General features: G+C 37.5%; 2 protein-coding genes across 3 annotated transcripts in view; one reads left to right on the forward strand and one right to left on the reverse strand.

Moving 5' to 3' along the window:
* The window catches only part of LOC146450292 (neuronal cell adhesion molecule-like), a 145,964-nt gene that overhangs the window by 71,429 nt on the left and 51,467 nt on the right, over positions 1–23,068 (reverse strand). The gene's annotated exons all lie outside the window — the stretch shown is intronic.
* On the forward strand, positions 9,038–22,892 carry LOC146450295 (calcium-activated potassium channel slowpoke-like). Its single transcript, XM_085100460.1, has 9 exons — positions 9,038–10,745; positions 13,049–13,151; positions 13,898–13,993; positions 14,567–14,653; positions 16,915–16,956; positions 17,812–18,103; positions 18,797–18,927; positions 19,483–19,677; positions 20,794–22,892. Exons 3-9 carry the CDS (start codon positions 13,913–13,915, stop codon positions 21,016–21,018), a joined length of 1,053 nt encoding a protein of 350 aa, XP_084956586.1. The 5' UTR covers positions 9,038–10,745; positions 13,049–13,151; positions 13,898–13,912; the 3' UTR covers positions 21,019–22,892.

Here is a 23,068-nt window from a genome sequence, read left to right on the forward strand (position 1 = left end):
TAAAAATCTGACGCTTCAAAATATTTACATTATCAGAGGCTCGTATACTTTTGTCCAGCGAGTTAAAATCACTTACAGCATGATAGCCAGTTCTTTGTTTACCCCAGTTTCTTTTAATGGATGGAATTTTGAGGTTTGCTTTATTTCTTGTGTTGTAACTATGCTGTTCTTGCTGATTGACTAATGTTAATTCGTGATGTGTGAGACCATTAAGACATTTATATACATGTACGCATCGGCGCTGGAAGCGCCTTTTTTCTAGTGTTAACCACTTCAGTGTAGTTAACGCATCAGACGCAGAGGAATACAGTGGTCGATCTAATATTATTTTAGCCGCCTTATTTTAAAGCACTTGCAAACTAGACATTAAAGTTAAATTATGTTTGTCTCCCCAAACTAAATCACTTGAACGTCGTTCTTACCAATTCTGTTCCAATAGTACAATAGATCGACCATATTGTACAAGTTGATCGAATTGGAATGATCTCGAAGTAGTGCAAGTAACGCGAAGTTATATTTTCAAGTGACGTCTTCGTTGGCGTTGCCGTCATGGTGTCTTAAAGCCCCCATTGATGTGAGAATATGAGCAAACGACGGTCAATTTGTAATCCTCTGTCTCAACATGAACGTCGTTCTAACCAATTCTGTTCCAATAGTACAATAGAACGACCACATTGCACAAGTTGATCGAATTGGAATGATCGTGAAGTAGTGCAAGTAACGCGAAGTTATATTTTCAAGTGACGTTTTCGTTGGCTTTGCCGTCGTGGTGTCTTAAAGCCCCCATTGATGTGAACACTCTCTCGGCAGCTTTCCAGATTGTAATTTTAAAATTTTCTCCGGAGTATGTTCTTCGTGAATGGATACATTTCGTTACCATGACTTGGTAATTCCATGCAATGTCGGTTTGAAATAAAAACACGCAAATGATTTTATAGTATTGTTTAGCGAACATAAACGAATCGAGAAGGCAGTTTGAGTCTACGACTATGTGATATTTTTTTGGGAGCATTGAAACACGCAAAGTAATTCTAGCGAATGTTTGGTGTACCTATATTTTAACAAGAAACCCCTCGTGTTTTCATAGATCCATAGAATTGGCATAGACATGTTAATCAGTTGATGATTTAACTTGAAGGCGGATTTTTAATTAGTTTGGAAATTTTTCTTCATATAATCGTGTGTTTTTAAATTCTATATGAAATTCAATGAAGAAAGCTGAAACATCGCCTTCTTTGAGTACGAATGGAAAATTTCAACCAGGTTACATTTCATATTTTTCTCAGACGTTTTATTTGTTCTTTATCTGTACAATTATGAATATAGCCTATTGTTAAAATTTCTTTGTTTTAATGATTGTTGTATACACTCTCTCGTCAGCTTTACAGAGTGGTATTTTCCTGAAGAGAAATTTCTTCCCAAATAGAAACATTTCGTACCGTGACTTGGTAATTTCCTGTTCAATCAGTTTTTGGGAAAAAGACACCCAAATGATTTTGGAGGATTGTTTAGCGAGCCAGAAAGAGGCGAGAAGCTACGACTATGTGACATTTTCCTCAGCGTGCGTCTCTAGCACAATGATACATAACAATAAATTCTAGAAAAGTGTTTTTTTTTTTAAACGAGGGAGACGCTTTCATATGAATTTTAATTTACTGTGACCTGTTTAACTCTTGAAGAAAGCAGCAGTATTTTTTTGTCGGCTACTTCAAGTTATCAAACATGAACAGGCCAACCCATGAGAATTCAATAAACTGGAAATGATCACAAACTGATGAAAAGAAAATATCCAACCAAGTTCCAACCAAGCTTAATTCTTTAAAAGCTGAAAGCGCGATTCTTATCAGAAACAGTTTTGTGCTTCATGGCAGTTCGTACCCAAAGGGTAGATTATTTCATGTCTGTATGTTTTGTCTTTGAAGCTAGTCACTGTGATTCGAGCGTGCGTTGTAATGACGTTTTGCTATTGCAGTGAGTGTTGGCGGTTTGTACCGTAACCTGTGAACGTTCAATCTGCAGCTTCCAAGGTGGTATTTTTTCTAGTGTAATTTCTTCGACAACGGAAATATTTTGATTCCTGTTACTTTAATTAGTTAATAATTCAACTTGAAAGGGATTTTTATAAGTTTGTACATTTTCCTTCATGTAATAGTGTATTTTTAAGTTCTTCATCAATTTCCTTGAAGAAAGCTTACAGCGGTTACCAATAACACGCGACCTGCGGCATTCAAAAGAGTCGGATAAAGTTGCGTTTTGGTGGATGTCAATCAAACAAAAGCCGTTGAAATTAGTTTGAATTCTGACAAGATTCCAAGGTAACCCGGCAAGACACTAAGAATTTTACCTCGCTAAGAGAAGGTAAACTTTATTTAAATTGATTCTCGAGCCAGGATCAAGAGCAAATAAAAGGTATTTTTGAATTAAAAATTTCAATTTTGACTGCACGTGATAATTTGCTCACTTGCACGCATCGCTGATTATCAGGTGTACTAAGAGATTTCAAATATTTCATTAAAAAATACGGCTTCGTCTAAACGTTGCCTATTTTTTTAGATAATCTGGCTTGGAAATCAACTTTCATGTTTACCATCCGTCAGCGGATAAAACTGTCAATTTCTTGGTTCTGTTGTCTTGAAATTGTCTCAGAATTCAAAATAATTTCAACGGCTTTTCTATGATTGACGTCCACCAAAACGCAACTTTATCGGAGTCTTTTGAAGGCGATAGGTCGCGTGTTATTGATAGCCGCTTTAAACCAAAACGACGTGTTCTATGAATACCGACAGCAAATTTCTAACCAGACAACAAGGTTACATTTCAAATTTTCTAAGACGTTTCATTTGTTCTCAATCTGTACATATGAATATAGCCTATTATTTAAATATCTTGCTTTAAAACAAGGCTTTAAAAAGGGATAGATTTTATGTTCTGATTATGATTTCAGGAAATATCATAAACAAACCTTTGAAATATACAATTTTTCTAGGATTCATTCTTAAGTAAAGAGAAATACCCTTCAAAATATTTTAACGATGGAATACAAGGTTTCCCATAGAAAAATTATTATTGGAGAACGGATTTCCGTAGCGCGGGAATGTCCTTAGCTAATGCTACTCAAAGAGTAATTTATTTCATGTCTGTATCTTAATGTCCTTCGTTTGTGCATTGTAATTATGTGTTGGTATTAAAGTGATTGTTGATGTTTTGTAAAGAAAAATACCCTTTAAAATACTGAAAAGGTGGAATACAGGGTACCCAGAGCAAAACTTGTATTGGAGACCGTATTTCCGTAGCGCGGGAATGTGCCTAGCTGTGTCCTCTGTAATAGTAATATCCTTCGTGTCTGCATTGTGATGATGTGTTGGTATTAATGTGAGTGTTGATGTTTTGTACTGTAACCCCATAAAAGACGTTTTGTTTTAATCATTAGGGAGTTTAAGCAGATACGACAACGACGGCAACAAGAACGTCATAAAACAATAACATTAAATGAACAAAACAATGCCCTGCACGTGCGTTATAAATTTTGGTACAAATGGGCATCCTTGGCAAAACAACTACGTGAAATGACTAAATTTAAGGTTTTGTGGAGAATATGAGCAAACGACGGTGAATTTGTAATCCTCTGTCTCAACTTAATAATAATAATGACAATCTTTAATGAGGAAACTTTTTCACTAAAAAGTGGTTTACAAAAAGGACCTCGAAAATTAAAAATTAAAAATTTACAATGAATAAAAATGCTAAAAGATGCTACTAAAAACTAATGTATCTTATGTGTAATACAAAACTTAAATCAATGAATTAAAAATCTGACGCTTCAAAATATTTACATTATCAGAGGCTCGTATACTTTTGTCCAGCGAGTTAAAATCACTTACAGCATGATAGCCAGTTCTTTGTTTACCCCAGTTTCTTTTAATGGATGGAATTTTGAGGTTTGCTTTATTTCTTGTGTTGTAACTATGCTGTTCTTGCTGATTGACTAATGTTAATTCGTGATGTGTGAGACCATTAAGACATTTATATACATGTACGCATCGGCGCTGGAAGCGCCTTTTTTCTAGTGTTAACCACTTCAGTGTAGTTAACGCATCAGACGCAGAGGAATACAGTGGTCGATCTAATATTATTTTAGCCGCCTTATTTTAAAGCACTTGCAAACTAGACATTAAAGTTAAATTATGTTTGTCTCCCCAAACTAAATCACTTGAACGTCGTTCTTACCAATTCTGTTCCAATAGTACAATAGATCGACCATATTGTACAAGTTGATCGAATTGGAATGATCGCGAAGTAGTGCAAGGAACGCGAAGTTATATTTTCAAGTGACGTTTTCGTTGGCGTTGCCGTCGTGGTGTCTTAAAGCCCCCATTGATGTGAGAATATGAGCAAACGACGGTCAATTTGTAATCCTCTGTCTCAACATGAACGTCGTTCTAACCAATTCTGTTCCAATAGTACAATAGATCGACCACATTGTACAAGTTGATCGAATTGGAATGATCGTGAAGTAGTGCAAGTAACGCGAAGTTATATTTTCAAGTGACGTCTTCGTTGGCTTTGTCGTCGTGGTGTCTTAAAGCCCCCATTGATGTGAACACTCTCTCGGCAGTTTTCCAGATTGTAATTTTAAAATTTTCTCCGGATTATGTTCTTCGTGAATGGATACATTTCGTTACCATGACTTGAAGAAGAAGACGAACTCTAATAGAATACGTGTCCCCAGATGAAATTGGTCCCAGCCAACCGCCTCCAGTAGCCGGTCATTCCAGAAAAGACCAAAACGAGAAACAATTAAAGTGTAACAGACAGGACCAGCCGAAGAGATGAAGCCCGCAAAGGAAACCAAAACCGCCGAGCAGACGAGCTACGCAAAGGAGTCCACAACCGCAAAGACCAGAGCCGTGTAGGAGAAGAGACCTGACTTTAAGTGGGATATTAAACGTATTCGCAACCAAGAAGAACAAGGCATCGTGAGAGCTCTGACCAGCTTTCACGAACGTCAAATTCAAAAGCACAGAATCGCTTTAAAGCGTCAGAAACGGCCTATAGCTCCAAGAGACACGAAAGTGGTCCACCGTAATACTGATGGTTAAACACAGGAGGAAAATACTAAGCTCCCGCAACAGAAACCTCACAGTTACAGTAACAGAGCTTAGTGGAGCGACAACAAAACACACAGCCGTAACTTAAGCGGCCTTTAGCCCTCAATTTAACGCATTGTATAAGCTACAATGCTTAAGAAGGGATCAAGGGACAAATAACCGTGATAAGAAGCACAGCATCTTGCAACAAAAGCAAATAGCCGGGCCCGGCAATCTGACAAAAGCTGCAAGATAATGTATAGTTATTACACGGTTTAAATCCTATCCTTACAACGATAAAAAGAGAGGCTATACTGCCACCAGACGCACTGAAATGAGCCATACCAAGCCTAAACTAAATGCCACAAACGGCATAAGAACGACAGTCGCTAAACAGAAACGTAACAACAAGAGGTCAAAATGACCTTTGAGATCAATTACAGCACATGCGACAGTTAAACACATGGCTTTGTTGTAGTGTCTATCGCGCAAATCCTCCAAATCATATATGGCATTTAATAAGAAAAAAACTTACAGGGAGCACCGCTCTTTTCATAGAGAAAAGGGTGTTCTCTGGGAGGCATACCCGTGAGGGCAAAACTCTTATTTAGGCTTAACACGCACATGAGAGTCGTACAGGCCTGTCAACCCATTATGCCATTTGAACATTTTGTCACGCAATACCACCCATCAGTTACAAACTTGAAACGAATACTAATGGAAAACTGACATTTAATAGAACGACAACCATTGCTCAGAGAAATTTATAAGGAACCTCCTCTAATTTCATACAAAAGAGGTAGGTCTCTCAAGGATATACTCGTGAGAGCAAAACTCTAAAAACGGCTAAAACACGCACGTGAGAGTCGCGCAGGCCTGTCACTATTTATAAAATAAATTCTATATCACTTTCCATGAAGAAAGCCGAAGCACCATGTTCTTTGAGTACCGACGGAAAATTTCCAATTAGTCATGAAAAATCAGTTATACTTGAAGAGTCCACATGGTTACATTTCATATTTTCTCAGACGTTTCATTTGTTCTTTATCTGTAAAATTATGAATATATAGGCTATTGTTAAAATTTCTTTGTTTTAATCATTGATGTGAACACTCTCAGAGAAATTTCTTCGCAAATGGAAACATTTTCGTACCGTGACTTGGTAATTTCATGTTTAATCCGTTTTTGGCATAAAAACACGCTATTGCAAATGATTTTGTAGGATTGTTTAGCGAGCGTGAAGGAGCCGAGAAGCTACGACTATGTGACAGTTTTCCTCATCGCGCTTCTCAGGCAATGAAACACAACAATAAATTCTAGGAAATTATATTGGGTTTCAAAAACGAGGGAGACGCTTTGGTATGAATTTCAATTCACTGTGACCTGTTTGATTCTTCAAGCAAGCATCAGTATTCTTGTCGGCTGCGTCAAGTGATCAAACATGAACAGGCCTAGCCCATGACAAAAAACTGGAAATGATCCCAAACTGATGAAGGGAAAATAATCTCCAACCAAGCTTCTTTAAAAGCTGAGAGCGAGATTCTTATGAGAAACAGGTTTTGTGCTGCATTTGGAACGTGCTTGGCAGTTGGTACCCAAAGAGTAAATTATATCATGTCTGTGTGTTTTGTCTTTGAAGCTATTAACTGTGATTCGAGCGTGCGTTGTCATGATGTTTTGCTATTGCAGTGAGTGTTAGCGGTTTGTACCGTAACCTGTGAACGTTCAATCTGCAGCTTCCAAGGTTTTTTTTTCTACTGAAATTCCTTCGTGAACGGAAAAATTTGGTTACAGTGACTTGAATGAGTTAATAATTTAACTTGAAAGGGATTTTTTATTAGTTTGTACATTTTCTTTCATCTAATAGCGTATGTTAAAGTTTTTCATCACTTTAAAATTCCTTGAAGAAACGAAGCGACTTGCATTGTTCTTTGAATACCGACATCGAATATCTAACCAGACAAAGAAACGTTTCGCTTTTATCTTTTTGAGTTAACATGGTTTCATTTCAAATTTTCTCAGACGTATTATTTGTTCTTTATCCGTACATATGAATATGGCCTATTATTTAAATATCTTTTACTTTAAATTAAGGCTTAAAAAAGGAAACATGTTATGTTCTGATTATGATTTCAGGAAATGTCATGATACCTTCGAAACGTACAATTTGGTATGGTTTCGTTCTTAAGAAAAGAGAAATACCCTTCAAAATACTTTAAAGATGGAATACAAGGTATCCTATAGCAAAATTCTTATTGGAGACCGGATTTTCGTAGCGCGGGAATGTCCTTAGCTGTTGGTACTCAAAGAGTAAATTCTTTCATGTCTGTATCTTGTGCCCTTGGTGCTGGTAATGTCCTTCGTGTGTGCATGGTAATCATGTGTTGGTATTAAAGTAAGTGTTTATGTTTTGCACTGTAACCCCATAAAAGACGTTTTGTTTTAATCATTAGGGAATTTAAGCAGATACGACGACGACGACAACGAGAACGTCATAAAACAATAAGATTAAAGGATCAAAACAATGCTCTGCACGTGCGTTAAAAAAATTGGTACATTTCTTCGTCGTCCTTTGCAAAAAGGCTGGTTTCCATATAATCGCAGATCGCAATAAGGTCTGCGATCCTGCGATCGATCGCAGGATCGCAGACGATCGCAGACCTTATTGCGATCTGCGATCATATGGAAACCAGCCTAAACAACTAGGTGAAATGACTAAATTTAAGGTTTTGTGGAGAATGTGAGCAAACGACGGCGAATTTTCAATCCTTTGTCTCAACTTGAACGTCGTCCCTACCAATTCTGTTCCAATAGTACGATAGATCGGCCACATTGTACAATTTGAACGAATTGGAATAATCACGATGTAGTGCAAGTAACGCGAAGTTATATTTTCAAGTGACGTTTTGGTTGGCGTTGCCGTCGTGGTTGTCGTTCCCATTGTTGTGAACACTCTCTCGGCAGCTTTCCAGATTGAAATTTTAAAATTTTCTCCAGAGAAAGTTCTTCGCGAATGGATACATTTCGTTTCCATGACTTGGTAATTTCATGTTTTGTCGGTTTGACATAAAAACACGCAAATGATTTTATCGTATTGTTTAGCGAACATAAACGCACCGAGAAGGCTTTTTGAGGCTACGACTATGTGATATTTTTCTTTTGGGCATTGAAACACGCAAATTAATTCTAACGACTGTTTGGTTTGCCTATATTTCCTCGCGAAGCGAGGGCCGAAGGCCCGAGCGTAGCGAGGTTAATAAATTTGTCGGGCCGAGCCGGCCCGAGCGGAGCTAAGCCGCGCGAATTCGAGCGAAAAATATATTTATATATATATATGTTTTTTTGAAGGTGTCCGCACTTGAATGACGTCAGACTGTCTGGCGTCGTCTGAAAAAAATTTGCATACATCGGAAAAAATATGCGTGCATGATCAAATTTCAACTGCAATGTTCATCAATATTCACTGGATACAGAACTATCTCTCCACAATCTTTTCCCTTTCTTTTAGAAATCTTTTTTTGTGAAAGATTGCATTGAAGAAATTACACGTTTTGTGGCCGCGGTAAAATAATTTTCCGTGGGAAATAAATTCATCGAACACGACAGCGCTGCACGCCCGTTGTACATTTCATCGCGTCAGAAATAGATTTTTAACCGCAAACTAGCCTGTGGAACTACGAAAAGACCATGCTCATCAAAATAGTTGCTATGTTCAGAAACCTTTTAATCTCCTCATTTGATGCTACAACACGAAAGAGGGCTTTCCACCCAGCCCCAGCTTCGCGAGGTTTTGCGAGTCACGTATTTCTAGTTTAACAAGAAACTCATCGCGTTTTCATAAATGCATAGCCTGATTGGCATAGATTAATCAGTTAATGATTTAACTTAAAGGCGGATTTTAAATTAGTTTGGAAATTTTTCTTCATATAATCGTGTGTTTTTAAATTCTATATAAATTTCCATGAAGAAAGCCGAAACATCGCGTTCTTTGAGTAGCGACGGAAAATTTACAACCAGGCATAAAAAATCTCTTATACGTTGAAGAGCCCACATGGTTACATTTCATATTATCTCAGAGGTTTTATTTGTTTTTTATCTGTACAATTATGAATATAGCCTATTGTTAAAATTTCTTTGTTTTAATCATTGATGTGAACACTCTCTCGGCAGCTTTCCAGAGTGGTATTTTTCTCCAGAGAAATTTGTTCGCAAATGGAAACATTTTCGTACCGTGACTTGGTAATGTCTTGTTTAATCCGTTTTTGGCATAAAAACACGCAATTGCAAATGATTTTGTAGGATTTTTTAGCGAGCGTGAAGGAGCCGAGAAACTACGACTATGTGCTTTTTTCAGGCAATGAAACACGACAATAAATTCTAGAGAAGCATTTTTGTTTCTGAAATGAGGGAGACGCTTTGCAATCATAATTGTGTAGTACACCGATTAAAATTTTGTTTGCAAACTGCAAACTGTCCTACTGCTCGACCGTTCTAACAAATGGAGAGCGACCTTAATAGTAACTTATCATTGATATTTTAATGTTAGAAAATCTTGGACTGCTTGTGTTTCATGCTCAAAGACTGAGCCAGGGGCAAATAATAAGGAAGTGCAAAGGCTGTATTTTCTCGGATAAACACCGTGCTCGAATAAGGTCCTGTTAGCTTACCAGTGCTTAAAGTTGTATATGCGCAATTTCTGAAGCAGAGATATGATTTTATTGATATTGAAAGCTAAATTTTAAAATCTATGTTTATAACCACCCTTTCACTAAAAATTACCACCAGCCAATGTAACATGAATATGATTAGAATATGAGCTTGGTAAGTTATCAGGTTCCAGGTATATCAGAGGTATTGGTGTTTATGTGAGGTCACTTGTTCGTTTGAATTCCTCTGTATCTGACTTTGGCTCGAAAGTAGTTTGTGTTCTTTTTTAACTGTTTGCCCAGGATCCCAGCTTTTTTTGTTGGTCAAATCGTTCTATTTGAGTCCTCTTGTGAATAGCTTCCCTGGATTAAGAGGGGTTGGAATGCATTGTCAAAGTTTCTGCACTCGGTGATAAGTAATTATTTGGGCACTTTACAAATAGAGCGATCTTTGTTTGACCTTGAAGGTATTGCATGCAAAAAAAAACTAAGCACCTAACAAATTGAAAAATAGCAATTTGATTGGCTTGTGGAATGGAAACAGGCATGTTCTGCTTTTTGTTGGTTTCGATCAGTTGCTCGAGAATATTTTACAAGCATATCTATACTGGACTTTCAGTTTTCAGCAAATTGGTCAGTTCGAACAATTTTCTTTATTATGTTGTTCATTGACGCGAAAATGAATAAGGCTTTGCTTTGATCTTATTACAAGTAACAGATTAAACAAAAGGAAAACTTAGAAACCATACCTCAAGGTCAAACGAAAAACCCTCTTATAATAATCATAAGTGGGTATATTGTTTATATTTCTGGTAAACGCATCGGCTTTATCATCTTTTGTTGCTGATTATCACAACAATATTTCTTCCCTTTCATGCAGCGCTCTAATGAAATCCTTGTTTGTTTTTTAACCAGTCAAAACAGTGGGTGCCAAACTGCAGTTTCCTTTAGCTCCAAGAGGTGATGGCGAATATAAACAAGGCATCTACAAAGTTCTGAACAAGCTTAAAGCCAATCTCGTACCCAGAGTCTTCAGGCTTTTTGGTCAGCGGGGCAAGCCGGGAAGACTCTGGGGACATCAAATTTTATTACCGCAGGATTTCTGCGGTAAAACAATAGAAACCGTTACGGAACAGCCAATCAAAAAAATTGAATTTTTTCGATGTCCCCAGAGTCTTCCCGGCGTTGCCCCGCTGACCAAAACGCCTGAAGACTCTGGGTACGAGATTGGCTTAAAGCGTAAGTTTCCGTTGGCATCATATCTTTATTATTCTTTAGTATTGTCAGATTCATGGGTAAGGTTCTTGAAATTGCTGGACCCACTTCTCCACTACGTTTTTTTTATAGAATTAACTTTTCCCAAAGGCAGACCTTCAGCACAAGATAGAAGGCCTACACCTTTCCTTAAGGACGTTCGCGCTAATTGTTTATGCGCATCTTTATTGCGCAGGTAACGCACACGCCAAGCAATGTCACGCGCAATTCATGGTTGACGATACACGGAGGAAGACGGAGGTAAACACACATGTCGGCCGACGTGACAGCATTAAAAAGAGGGAAAAGGGGGAAATCATCTCCGTTGCACAGTTTTGAAACGAAAAATCGACGTGAAACGATTAGACGGGTCAAGTTTACAACAAAAAGTCCAAGAAAAGGCATCGATACCTGCCGGTATTTCGCGCCAAGAGATTAATATATTTACTTGACTCTTGATATAATAAAATAATTGAAATGCAATACTTTATTTAGTCTATTAGTCACCTTAAGCTTTTTTAAGTTTTGACAGTAAACGAGAAAGTCTTACCCTTATACAAGAATCGAAAGCAATTTTATTGATCACCAATCCCGTGTGCATCAATCTCCACATACCTATTCTAGGTAAATAAATGAGCTTACTTCTCACATTTTCGCCTCGCTCACGGCTATAGATGCACTTTCCTGGCATTGGCTAAACAGCTGTTTAAGTATTGAAGGTAGAATAACAATAAACAACTTAGAAGATCAGAGGTTTGACAGCACACTCAAACGAAAACAAAAAACGATCAAGCAAGCATTGTGAGCTGTGAATTATGGGATAAATAATCCTGTTTAGGTTCCAGTGCTTCTCCGACCTGTCACGCAAAAACGTGACTTCCGTAAGTTTCTCACGTCTTCGACAACTTCAACTGGATTTTGCGGTTTTAAAAGGTCGGTGACCCCCAATTTTTTTTAGACGGTTAACCTTCTTTGACAGATATCTGCTTACTGTCGTCAAACGAAAGAAAAATCAATGTGGGAAGTTTATTTTTTTTTAAATTTATCTACCCACGCGCGATCGAACTCCGCACATTTTGTGCCACTTCTGGGGTGGAAATACAATTATTAAAGATTAGTTGTAGCTTTAGGGATAATAAAAGTGGAATTTATTTGTTAAATAGATCCTCTGAAATAAACTTCGGCAATGGAAGTTTGTCTTCAGCGATTCGTTTTTAAAAACTTTTGCCTCAACAACCGATGAGGTGATATCGAGTGACGAGGACCGATTTCTCAAAATAAGCGCAAACTTGCAGATGTCATATCTCCGAAATGAAGTCGGTGACCCCCATTTTTTTTTGCATTTCAGATGTAAGTAATTCATAGACTAACTGCAGCAGAAGTTTGAAAAAAAAAATCAATGTTAAAACATTTTCGCGCGAACGTCCTTAAGCTCTGTTTTCATTAGAGGCTACTGTATGAGCATTGTTCTGTTGTTCGTTCTTTTGTTCTTTCAACCAATAATTTTAGACGTTGCAAACGGTACAGGTTGCCCTGCACCAGATTTACATGTAGTAAAGGGACTTTACTCAATTGGATGAGATTCGAGGCCTAAGAATGTTGTTCGTCCTTACTTAGTGGTTAAATTTTCGTTTCTCGGCCAAACCTGTTTGAATTAACTATGACTGGTGTTTCTAGTTTGGTTACACGACACTCAATTGAAAACCACGCTAAAGTGTTTTGTTGCTTTACATCCATTGCATCCATTACTAATGGGTGTGACTAGACAACTTTCCCTGACCTTTCAACAGAGCAGTATAAAATGACCCCCAAACCACAATCAATAATTCATTATTCGCAAGGTAACAAGAAGAACAGACTAAGAAAACTCAATAGCATCAAAACAACGAGGACAAAACCAGACAAACAAACAGCCTTTAATCGGAGTATGCGCTTTGACAGATTGAGAAATACTGTAATTTTATGAATTAAAGGGAAAATTTTCCTCCGTTATTTTATGAATAAATACAAACTTATTACGTCCACATAAAAGTGAACAGTTTTTTTTTTGTCACGTTATAGCTTGAAAGAACAGCAGTCACTTGCAAATGAAAACAACATTTGTTTCGATATCTCAGGGACATTCTACTGGTGTGAACCGACAAGCTTTGAAGATCAGTTGTTGGTATGTTATGGTGAATCAAAGGATACATTAATATCCTTTATTCCACCAAAAATGGTCAAATCCATCATCCATCCATCCATCCATCCATCCATCCATCCATCCATCCATCCATCCATCCATCCATCCATCCATCCATCCATCCATCCATCCATCCATCCATCCATCCATCCATCCGTCCGTCCGTCCGTCCGTCCGTCCGTCCGTCCGTCCGTCCATCCATCCATCCATCCATCCGTCCATCTATCCAACCATCATCATCATCGTCATCACCTGTTCACAGTCTTGGCCGGCGGTATTAACTGGTCTGTTCATTCTGCTGCATTTCCATTACGTCTCCGTGACCTCAGATCGACAGCACCTTTGCAGGATATTTAGTTTTTGCTGGCTCTTGGGAAAATCAACAAATGTTGTGAATTGGTCGGTGGGATTATATACATTTTTCATCACCAGTCAGGAAATTGAAACAATTTTTGCAGTTAATTGTGATTTTTGCTTGCGGACAATTCAGTTTCATTTGAAAAAAAAACCATTAATCAAGTACGATTCTTCTGTTTTCCCGCAAAGATCCATCATGCATGTACCGTGGAAACTAACTTGTGGATCCTGATTACTGAAATTAACCCGGAGCTTGTTCCCACGCTCTCACCTCTTTCTGGCCCCAGGAAGGGAGAAAGACTGGGGACAAGTTCGTGAGGTATTTTTCTAGATTGCTGCAATAACATTTTCTATCTCTTCTTTTTCTGTAGACACGTGAGGAAGCCATGAAGATAACATTCTCGCACCACATTCTTGTTTGCATTTTCAATGAAAAGGATTCACCTTTGCTGGGATTGAGACCTATGGTGAGTTGTGCTCTACAGTCTTAATAAAATAAATAAATAAATGAATAAATACAAAACGATGTTATGTCCCGCCCTAAGAGGTTATCACGCCTGACAAAAGTGAGTAAAATCGCGTATTAGAATTTAAGTTATTATTGAACATTACTTCATCTGGCTGGGTAAGCATTTCACGCCGCAAAATTCCTCTTAAAAACATTGAGTTTAAGCGCAAGTTGGAAGGTTCTTGACTTTTGACACTCCATCATGTCTTTACCATATGCGGCCACCACATTAATGAGTATGGACATGTCACAATTTTGCTGCTGCTTTCTCTCTGCCTATTTTCTTGTAGAATTTTCCCACAGTGGGAAATTTGAGAATTTGTGAAATTTATGTTATGCTTTCCTTTAAGAAAAGACACACGGTTCACTGATTTTGCGAAAGGGATAACATTTGTGGTTTTATGTCGTAGCATGTCTGTTTTGTTCGTCAGCTTCCCCCTTTTCATTCTCAGGACAAATATTTATGCATCTGTTATAACGTTTTAGGTCACTGGGAGTGAGGTTTGCTCTGATACTAATCGTTTCTTTACAGGTCATACCATTAAGAGCCAGCAATCTGCTACAAACAGAACTAAAGAAGATTGTGTTTCTTGGAAATAAGGATTACATGGAAAGAGAGGTATAATGTACCCTTTTATCCTTGGTTTCTTTTGAAACTCGCGAGTTTTGCCTAATTTGCGTGTTAGTGAGCCAGTATTATAGGGCGAGGTCCGTAAAGAGAAGAAAAACAAAACAAAAACAAAAACAAAAAACGGACGAGACCAAAATTTTCCCCAGACGGACCGAACAAGCTAGTTCAATAAGGTTTTTATAGAGGCTTTCCCGCTTGTTGCTTTCTATTTCGCGTGAATCTTTTTATGTTCAAGAAGTGCGATAAAAAGCAAGCAAGTGCAAGAAGGACTTTTCAATGCTCAGCTGACATGATGGTTTGAACAGCTCCTACCTCATAAGCTTCATTTGAAACATTTTTGCTTTGTTTTTGTCAAAATTGAAACACTCTGTTCCTTTCGACCGTACGTTGTGTTGCAAGTGGTCCATCTTAGCGGTCCGTATAGGAAAATTCAGACCTCTCAGGGAAGCAATCAGAATTCTCCTTTTCAGTTCATTCCAGTTCATCGATCTAATAAATGAATACTATTGTTTCCTTTAGCCAGTTCGTGTTAGGAAGTAGGGAGAATCTGAACATTTTCAGGCGCGAATCCAGGGGAGGTGAAATGGGTGAATTTTCACCCCCCTTTTTCTGAGCCCCCCTCTTTCTTTTTTTTTTTTTCTTATCCCTCAAATATTGAAATAATATTTGATTTCTCTAATTTCTCTGATTGAGGTGGAGAATGTGCATAAGCGATGACTGGTTCTACCAATCAATTTATTCATTTTGAGCCTGCTAAAGCTAGTATAGCACGGTAAAGTAGAATGAAAATGTATTATATATATTATTTATTAAACTATTTTCAGAGTTTAAAGCACGTTTAAATGGGGTTGACAGACCTGCATGGCTCCCGCTGTGTGCCCATTGTGTTGATAAAAGCCTTTATAGTTTTGCTTTAACAAGCATGTGTTTAAGCGATTTCCCTTTTCTTTAAGAGATCAAGGGAGGTTCCTTGTATATCTCTCTTAGTAGCGGCTGGTTTTGTACTAAATGCCATTTGTCCATTAGAATATTTTTCAAACATGGCAGTGATGGTTGAAATTGTGTCACGAAGGGTAGAATTTTCTTGTGCGCTTTCTGTTTTTGTGTAAGAGCGTTCTTCCTTTCTGCGAAGTTAACTTCGGATAGGATTTTGTCCACCAGGTTACTAGAACTCTCTGGGATGTGTCTCTAACGATTGGTTCGTCTAGTGGCTGATAGTTATTTCTATCATCCAATTGTTTCTGTCCATCATTTATTTTGTTTTCTCTGTTCATAACGACGGTTGTTGTGCCTGTATCTGCTTTTTTGAGAATAATTTCGTTGTTGTTAATAAGCTCCTTGAGAGCTCGTGGCTGCACAGACCTCAAAAACCTCAACCAGGCTTTGGTTCTATTACATTATTACAAAAATTCACCCCCCATTTCAAAATCCTGGATCCGCGTCTGATTTTTTTCCAACAACCTACACTCTTCCCTGTGTACTGATATTTGCGCAAATGAACAGAATTAAAGCAAAGCAGTGAATGTTTACCGTTAGTCTTGTTTAGGCGCCACTGGGACGTTTACGTTAAGATGAAAGTGTATAATTTGATGGGGATTTGTCTCAAAGCTCATATGTTAAAAAATAATTCATAAATTTAGTCACTTGCTCACATAAATTATGATCACTGTTGTCGTTTCGGTTCAAGATGAACAAAATGTGATGATATCAAAGATTTCAATTTTGGCATTTTCTCAAGATTTATTTCCACATGATAAACAATACCAGTTAACAATATCGGCAAAGCTGATGGCGTTGTGTATAAAATGTAATTTAATTAACCATTTACATTAAAAAATATAATAGAAAAAGGTGTATTTCTTCAGTGTTACAGACATACTCGGAAAAACAATCCGAGTTCTCCCAACAAGAATCGAACCTATCAACTTCCAATTACGAGTTCGAATGCTCCACCCCTGAGCTATTGAAGACTCTATTAAAAGAAAAGTCTAAATCAAAGTTGAGAGACAAATCTTTTTGACAAATCTTCATTGAGTAGTAATTAGGCTTGAATCAGAGTTCGCGCTAACCCAAGATTACCTCAATCGGCCTTTGAACAACTGGGCCCTTGTTCTTAATATGGAATACCACCAAGAAGAACAATATTTCCGTCTGTTCCGAGGAATTCCATTGTGAAAAAGCAGCCAAAAGAATGCTCTCGATGTTTATTTAGCGCCTGTGTCTAAAACGTTCATATTGTTTTGTTTCAGTGGCATCAACTGTGTAACTTTGAAGACGTGTATGTGCTACCTGTAAGTTGTTTTTTATGCGTTAAATTCTGTTGAGTTCATATTTCATGTCTTTGTTTTACTATAGAGTGCTCTGGCACGGATTTAGACATGCAACATATGCAGTAACTGTACCGATTTTGAGATACCGTAAACTGCCGCTTACAACCCCCTGGGCTTATACAACTTTGTAAGGGGTTCTAGATGGGCTTATAAACGGAGGGGCTTATATCTGAGGAGGCTTATAACTGGAATAAAAAAACTAAACGGTTTCGAAACGAGCTATAGCAGTGTTGATCGAAATACGTTTTTTTGGTTTTTAAGTAAGCTTTTTAAAAACGTCATAATGAATCGAATTTATTTCAATATTTCGAACAAAATTAAAAAATGTTGTACAGTAATACTACAGTGAAACATTGAAATTAATGATATTTTACTGTTATACCGTAGTTATATAAAGAGTAAATAATAAAAAGGGAGTAACAAACTTACTGTTCATCATCATCAATCTTTATTTACCCTCGGATTGTAGAGTAGCTTAATGCAGCTAATGTCTCCGAGCATTTTCCCACCCAACCATGATAATATTGTTCTGCAAGATACTTTTTTCCCAATATTGTTCTGCAAGATACTTTTTTTCCAATTTTGTTTTTGAAGTATTACAGAGTTCTGTGAAAGTGTTTTAATCAAGAGACTATGAGGTCCCTTGGTTTTAATATCACTCTAAATAAGGAGAGGTGGGGGGGGGGGGGGTCTTATATCCGGGGGGGATTGTAAGCGGCAGTTTACGGTCTATCAAGTGTGAAGTTGTTAGGTATTACGTTATTGATGCCTGTCACTACTCACTGCTAAATCTTTTATTTGTCTTACATGTCACAGGGCTCTCCGTTCTGCCGAGCAGATCTCCGAGCTGTAAATGCTAATCTAGCGGACATGGTCGTTTTCCTTTCGCCTTCAACCGCCAGCAAAGCTGACGACCCGAAGCTTGCCGACAAGGAATCGATTTTGGCGTCATTAAACTTGAAAGCCATGTCGTTTGATGATGCAGTTGGAATGTTGAGTGAAAGTACACGGAATGCTTTTACTACCGGGCTTGACTTTAGTGAAGGACCAGTGGTTGAGAGAAGGGGATCGGCATATGGATGCAATATTCCTATCGTCACGGAAGTCGGTGAGTTGCACCATCCGGCACTCACTACAGCCATAGGCCACTTTGAAGCTATGCTGTCACTGATGCACTGTTTACTTCATTAAGGCGTGTAATTAAAAACGAAGAAGAAGATACTTTTATTTAAAACAGGGTAATTCTTTCAGTAATTATAAAAACAAAATTACTGTTACCAACGGAAGCCCTAATTACAATGTTAAAAATTCAAGAAATTCTAAAAAGATCACACACATCAAAATGATAGAAATACAAAACTATTAAAAATCTACAAAACTACAAATTTTGATTAAAAACCATGCCGCCATGATAGAAAAATACCTTTTTTGTTAACTCTAATTTAACTCTCGATAGTCTAATGTGGTTGCTCTGTCTAGTTGTCCTTTCCATGCAATCCTTATTGAGATTAAAATAATTAATAAAAAATTGTGGACAAATGTTTTTCAGTACCTTCTTAACTAAGGCTAGAACATGTTTCTCTCGTCTATCACATAAATTTAAAGAATATCAGTAATGGCCATAGTACAAGCCTGAAAAAAACGTTGGTCTAGCTTACCCCAAAAATATTCCTCGTAGCTGTAAACCCTTTGGCCGTTTTAAGAAACAGTCCCCATGATCTCCATCTCTCAAACTAAGCGCCACGGGGAAAAATAGGGGGCTACGAACAGTCTTAGTTATTTCTATTGCATTTGTGTTCAGCCTTTGACCAGAATGTGCAGTACTTGGATATTGACGACGTTGATGACGAAGACCAAGAGCTTTATCTGACTCAGCCATTTGCTTGTGGAACCGCCTTCACAGTGTCCATGCTGGACTCGCTTATGAGTGCGGTGAGTACACATTGATAACTGAAGGTTAAACAGTACTTGCAGCTCTATTGAATTGTGTAGTGCAATTTATGGGATTTGATTGGCTTAGCGGCCATGATATATGAGCCATTATACCATGCCCGAGATATAGAGACCATTATATCGTCTTCGGGTTGTTCTTACAAAGCGAAATCAGCAAGATCTAGCAATATCTCTTGATTGTTTTTAATAAAACAATTATTGCACTCATGCTTGTTGGATATGAGATGATTATAACCAACTAGGCGTTACGCGCCTCGTTGGCTATCAATCATCTCATATCCAACGCGCACTTGTTGAATAATTGTAAATTATATCATTGATTAGCGAGATCTTCTGAGCTGATCCTCTTATTACTATTCCTTTAATACTACTAGAAAACTGAGTTTTCTCTGTCCAGTAATTACAGTTATACCTGATTTTACATTCCTGGCATTTTTCTTCTGTTCCCTGGAAAACTTCTGAAATCCCATTTTAGCTTAACTGCTAGAAGAATGGTTGTTAAATTTTGGATGGAATTCTGTTTTTCCATCACAGACATACTTCAACCCAGACATTTTAACTTTGGTTCGGAATCTGGTAACCGGTGGGGTCAACCAGTTTTTGGAAGAACACATTGCCGAAGGTGATGGACTGAAGGGAGGACTGGATGCTGAACAAACCGCGGACACCAGGAGTCGATGCAAAATTGTGCAAATATCATTGTTTGATGGACCACTAGCACAGTATGGGGTAAGCTTTGAAACGGAACCTCCACCCCGACAACAAATTCACGCCAAATTGTTGGAAATAGTGTCAAAATTCTAAATGTTAGTTTGAAAAGTAGAAATAACGTTCAAGTGTGCTAAAACTTCGATATCATTATCGCCTATTTTCGCTTTTAAATTTCCCGGGCGCTGCCATTTTGGATTTTGTAACGTTATTCGGTTGCCGCTATTGTCAGTAAGCCGGTGTTCTTTTGTGTGAAACAATTGAGCAACAATTTAAAAGGGAAAATAGGCGATTATCAAATCCTGTTTTGTCCAACAAAAATATTATTTCCATGTTTTCCAACCAATTTTGAAATTGGATTGTATTTTCAACAATTTAACGTTAATTTATTTCAAGAGTAGCGGTTTTCTAAAGAAAAAAAAAACTCTGAGAAATCATAGAAAGCTGTTCGACGTATATTTTTAGTCAGTTATACAGACTTACTAGGATAGAAAAAATCTGAATTATTCCCATAGTGTTTTCCTTTTCCGAGTATGTCTATGTCGTTGAAAAAATACTGCTATTACGTCACATTTGTCCACTTGACTGGCACAAATTAGTAACAACATTAGTAAAATATCGAAGTAGGGCATGGAGTGGTTTTGCCTTATTGCCGATAAAAGTTTTGTCTTCATTTCTTTTTTTAATAGTTTCTTTCTTTTCAAATACTTGTGAAATGTTCGTGGTTAGTCGGACGCGGCGTTTCGTCTCGGCCAAGAGACTCCTTAGAGACCTTCAGAATTTATAGGCAAACTCGTTCAGCATCACGCCAAAAGTTCCGTTCGCAAATTCAAGATGTTAACAGTCTGGCCCTCTATCGCAGAAGGATTCCCAACCGCACGTGCACGAGTTGAAATTTATACAATAAACAATTGAAACATTTTCAAATACTTGTGAAACGCCGCATCAGACTAGCCACGAACATTTCACAAGTATTTGACAATTTTTCAATTCTTTCGTTCCTTTCTTTCTTTATTTTTTATTTATTATTTTATTTTATTTTTTTTATTTTCCACTGGTGAACCACAATTTACTATTTGTATCTACTTTGTTCCGCCTTTTCTATGTTTTTGACGCAAATTTCATTTCGTTTTCCAGGATGGAGGCAAGTTTGGCGATATGTTTTTGCACGCTCTGCGGACCTCATCCATGATTTGCCTGGGTCTGTATCGGTTCCGAGACAGTCACAAAATACAAGTTGGTATCCCGTCATCCAAGCGATACGTGATCTGCTCACCGCCGTATCACTTTGAGCTCCAACAAACAGATTTGGTATTTGTATTGGCGCATTCGGATCCACAGCTGGAGAAATTCAAGTCGTAATCACTTCTTTAAATACGCTTCGTATCACATAATTGTTCTGGGCGCAGTTGTTCGAAGCCCGATTAAGCAAATCCTGGATTAACGTGAAGTTTGATTCGAGCTTAAATACTAATCAATGAGCAATTTTCCAAAATATTTTCCCCTTCACTTTTGATTTAGACTTTCTTTACCTTCAGCTTAAAAGCAGCTCTTAAAAACATTTTTGACGAGCGAGATGAAAACTTCTGTTTACTTTTAATCGGGGATTAGCGTTAATCGGCTTTCGAACAACCGGGCCCCAAGCATTTCGAGAAATAAATTATTGACGTTGTCACAGCAACGTGGCAGAGTTTCCGCTTGTTTCTCCGCAGACTCTGGTTGAATATCACATGTAATTTCGGAGTTTGGCAAATGTTCGTCCGAATTCTCTTTCCAACACGATTGAAAAAACGTCAAGGTAGAAGGTATAAATTATGAAGGATAGGAACCAAAAGCTTTTTGGGAAGAGTTTCACCTATGAGCTTATTTGCATTCCTCTTCTTAAAATTTGCATCTTTCTATTAAAAAACACGAAATAGGTGCATGCTGGGTAGATCATCCCATAATTTCATCAGGTTTGTCGTTGACACTTTTTGCGGGACAAGGTACGTTTCAATCGAGTGTGTACAGTTTTACTTGTCACATCGCACATAGTTTCTTAAAACTGCGAAGAACATTCATAATATAATCGTTTCAAAATTAAGCCAATCCTTAATTGAACTTTTTATAGGGAATTTTAGGGATAAGATAATTAGTTAAATTTGATCATTTCTGTCGTAGAGTTTGGACTTTTTGACACAGTTGAAGCTTCAATTACGTAAAAATTAAGATAGAAAAGAAAAGGAGAAAACTTTTTTTTTCTGGCATGTTGGCGTTGGAATTGTTTTGTTGGAGAACCTATCAATTTAACAGGATGGCAAACTGTCCTTGTGTAATCAGTATGATTGTACCTTGCCTCCTCTTGTTATTTTCTTCCCTGTTTCTTGTACAACAGGAAAACGTCAAACGGATAAGTTGCCATGTAAGGACTTTTTACCATCCCTCTCCAAAGCTATTCTTTTGTGGAAGTTCACAATGAACATATTAACCCTACAATGCACCCTACGTTTTACACTATGCTTTTGAAGGCCGAACTGTTTATTGAGAGAAGCCTTGAACGGTTTTTATTTATATTGTTATTTATTTTACAAAATTTATTTGTATATATTTGTTTTATAGCAAAGCATCCGAAAATGGAACACGTGTAAATTTCTTAAAAGAAAAAGATCAATTTCTGCTATAAAATGGCACAGTCTTCGAAAAGTTGTGTGCGTAGATTATACTGGCGTCCTGGACGTTACAGGTTTTTTTTTTTTTTGGACAAAAAAATTCGGTTTAGTTATCTTGCTCCTTCTGGAAATGTTTCCAGGCATAGTAAACAATGTGCAGGCAGTAATAAAATATTTCCTTAGTGTGTTGTTTACTGTAAAAACTGTAGTGAAAGTTAGAATTTCTTACTGCCCTCTTTTTGAGTTACATTCAAGTTAAATCCTTACATTTACCGATTAGAATCAGAAGGTTAGTACAATTTACACGTTACAGTTTGTCGGCTGAAATATTACTAGTAAACTCACCAAGAGATGAACTAACCGCTAGCAATGCCATACCTCCTTACAGGCAGGGCTTCAGAATAAGCCTATTGTGTGCATTTGTTATATAAGAACAAGGAAGAGAAATAGGTATATCGATAGAATTACGAAATCATTTTTAAGAGTTTTACATTTTTATTTAATATAAATGCAACATAGACTGTATACTTTCACGAGTTTGTACTCTGCAATTGCGTTTTTAATAAATTATATTTGGTTTAGAAGTAATTATGGCTGTTGCTATGCTTTTTATGTTTTATGCTTGACTTCAGGTGCATTTTCGTATAAGAGACTTTTTAGATGCAGTCGACTCCCGCTAACTCGAACCAAAATCGATTTCTCCTGGATTTCCGTCACATTTACTGTAATTTTACCCCCGGTAACGCAAATCCTCACCAACTCGA

This window comes from Pavona decussata, unplaced genomic scaffold (assembly GCF_977016875.1).
Source record: "Pavona decussata unplaced genomic scaffold, jaPavDecu1.1 SCAFFOLD_468, whole genome shotgun sequence".
Lineage (NCBI taxonomy): Eukaryota > Metazoa > Cnidaria > Anthozoa > Scleractinia > Agariciidae > Pavona > Pavona decussata.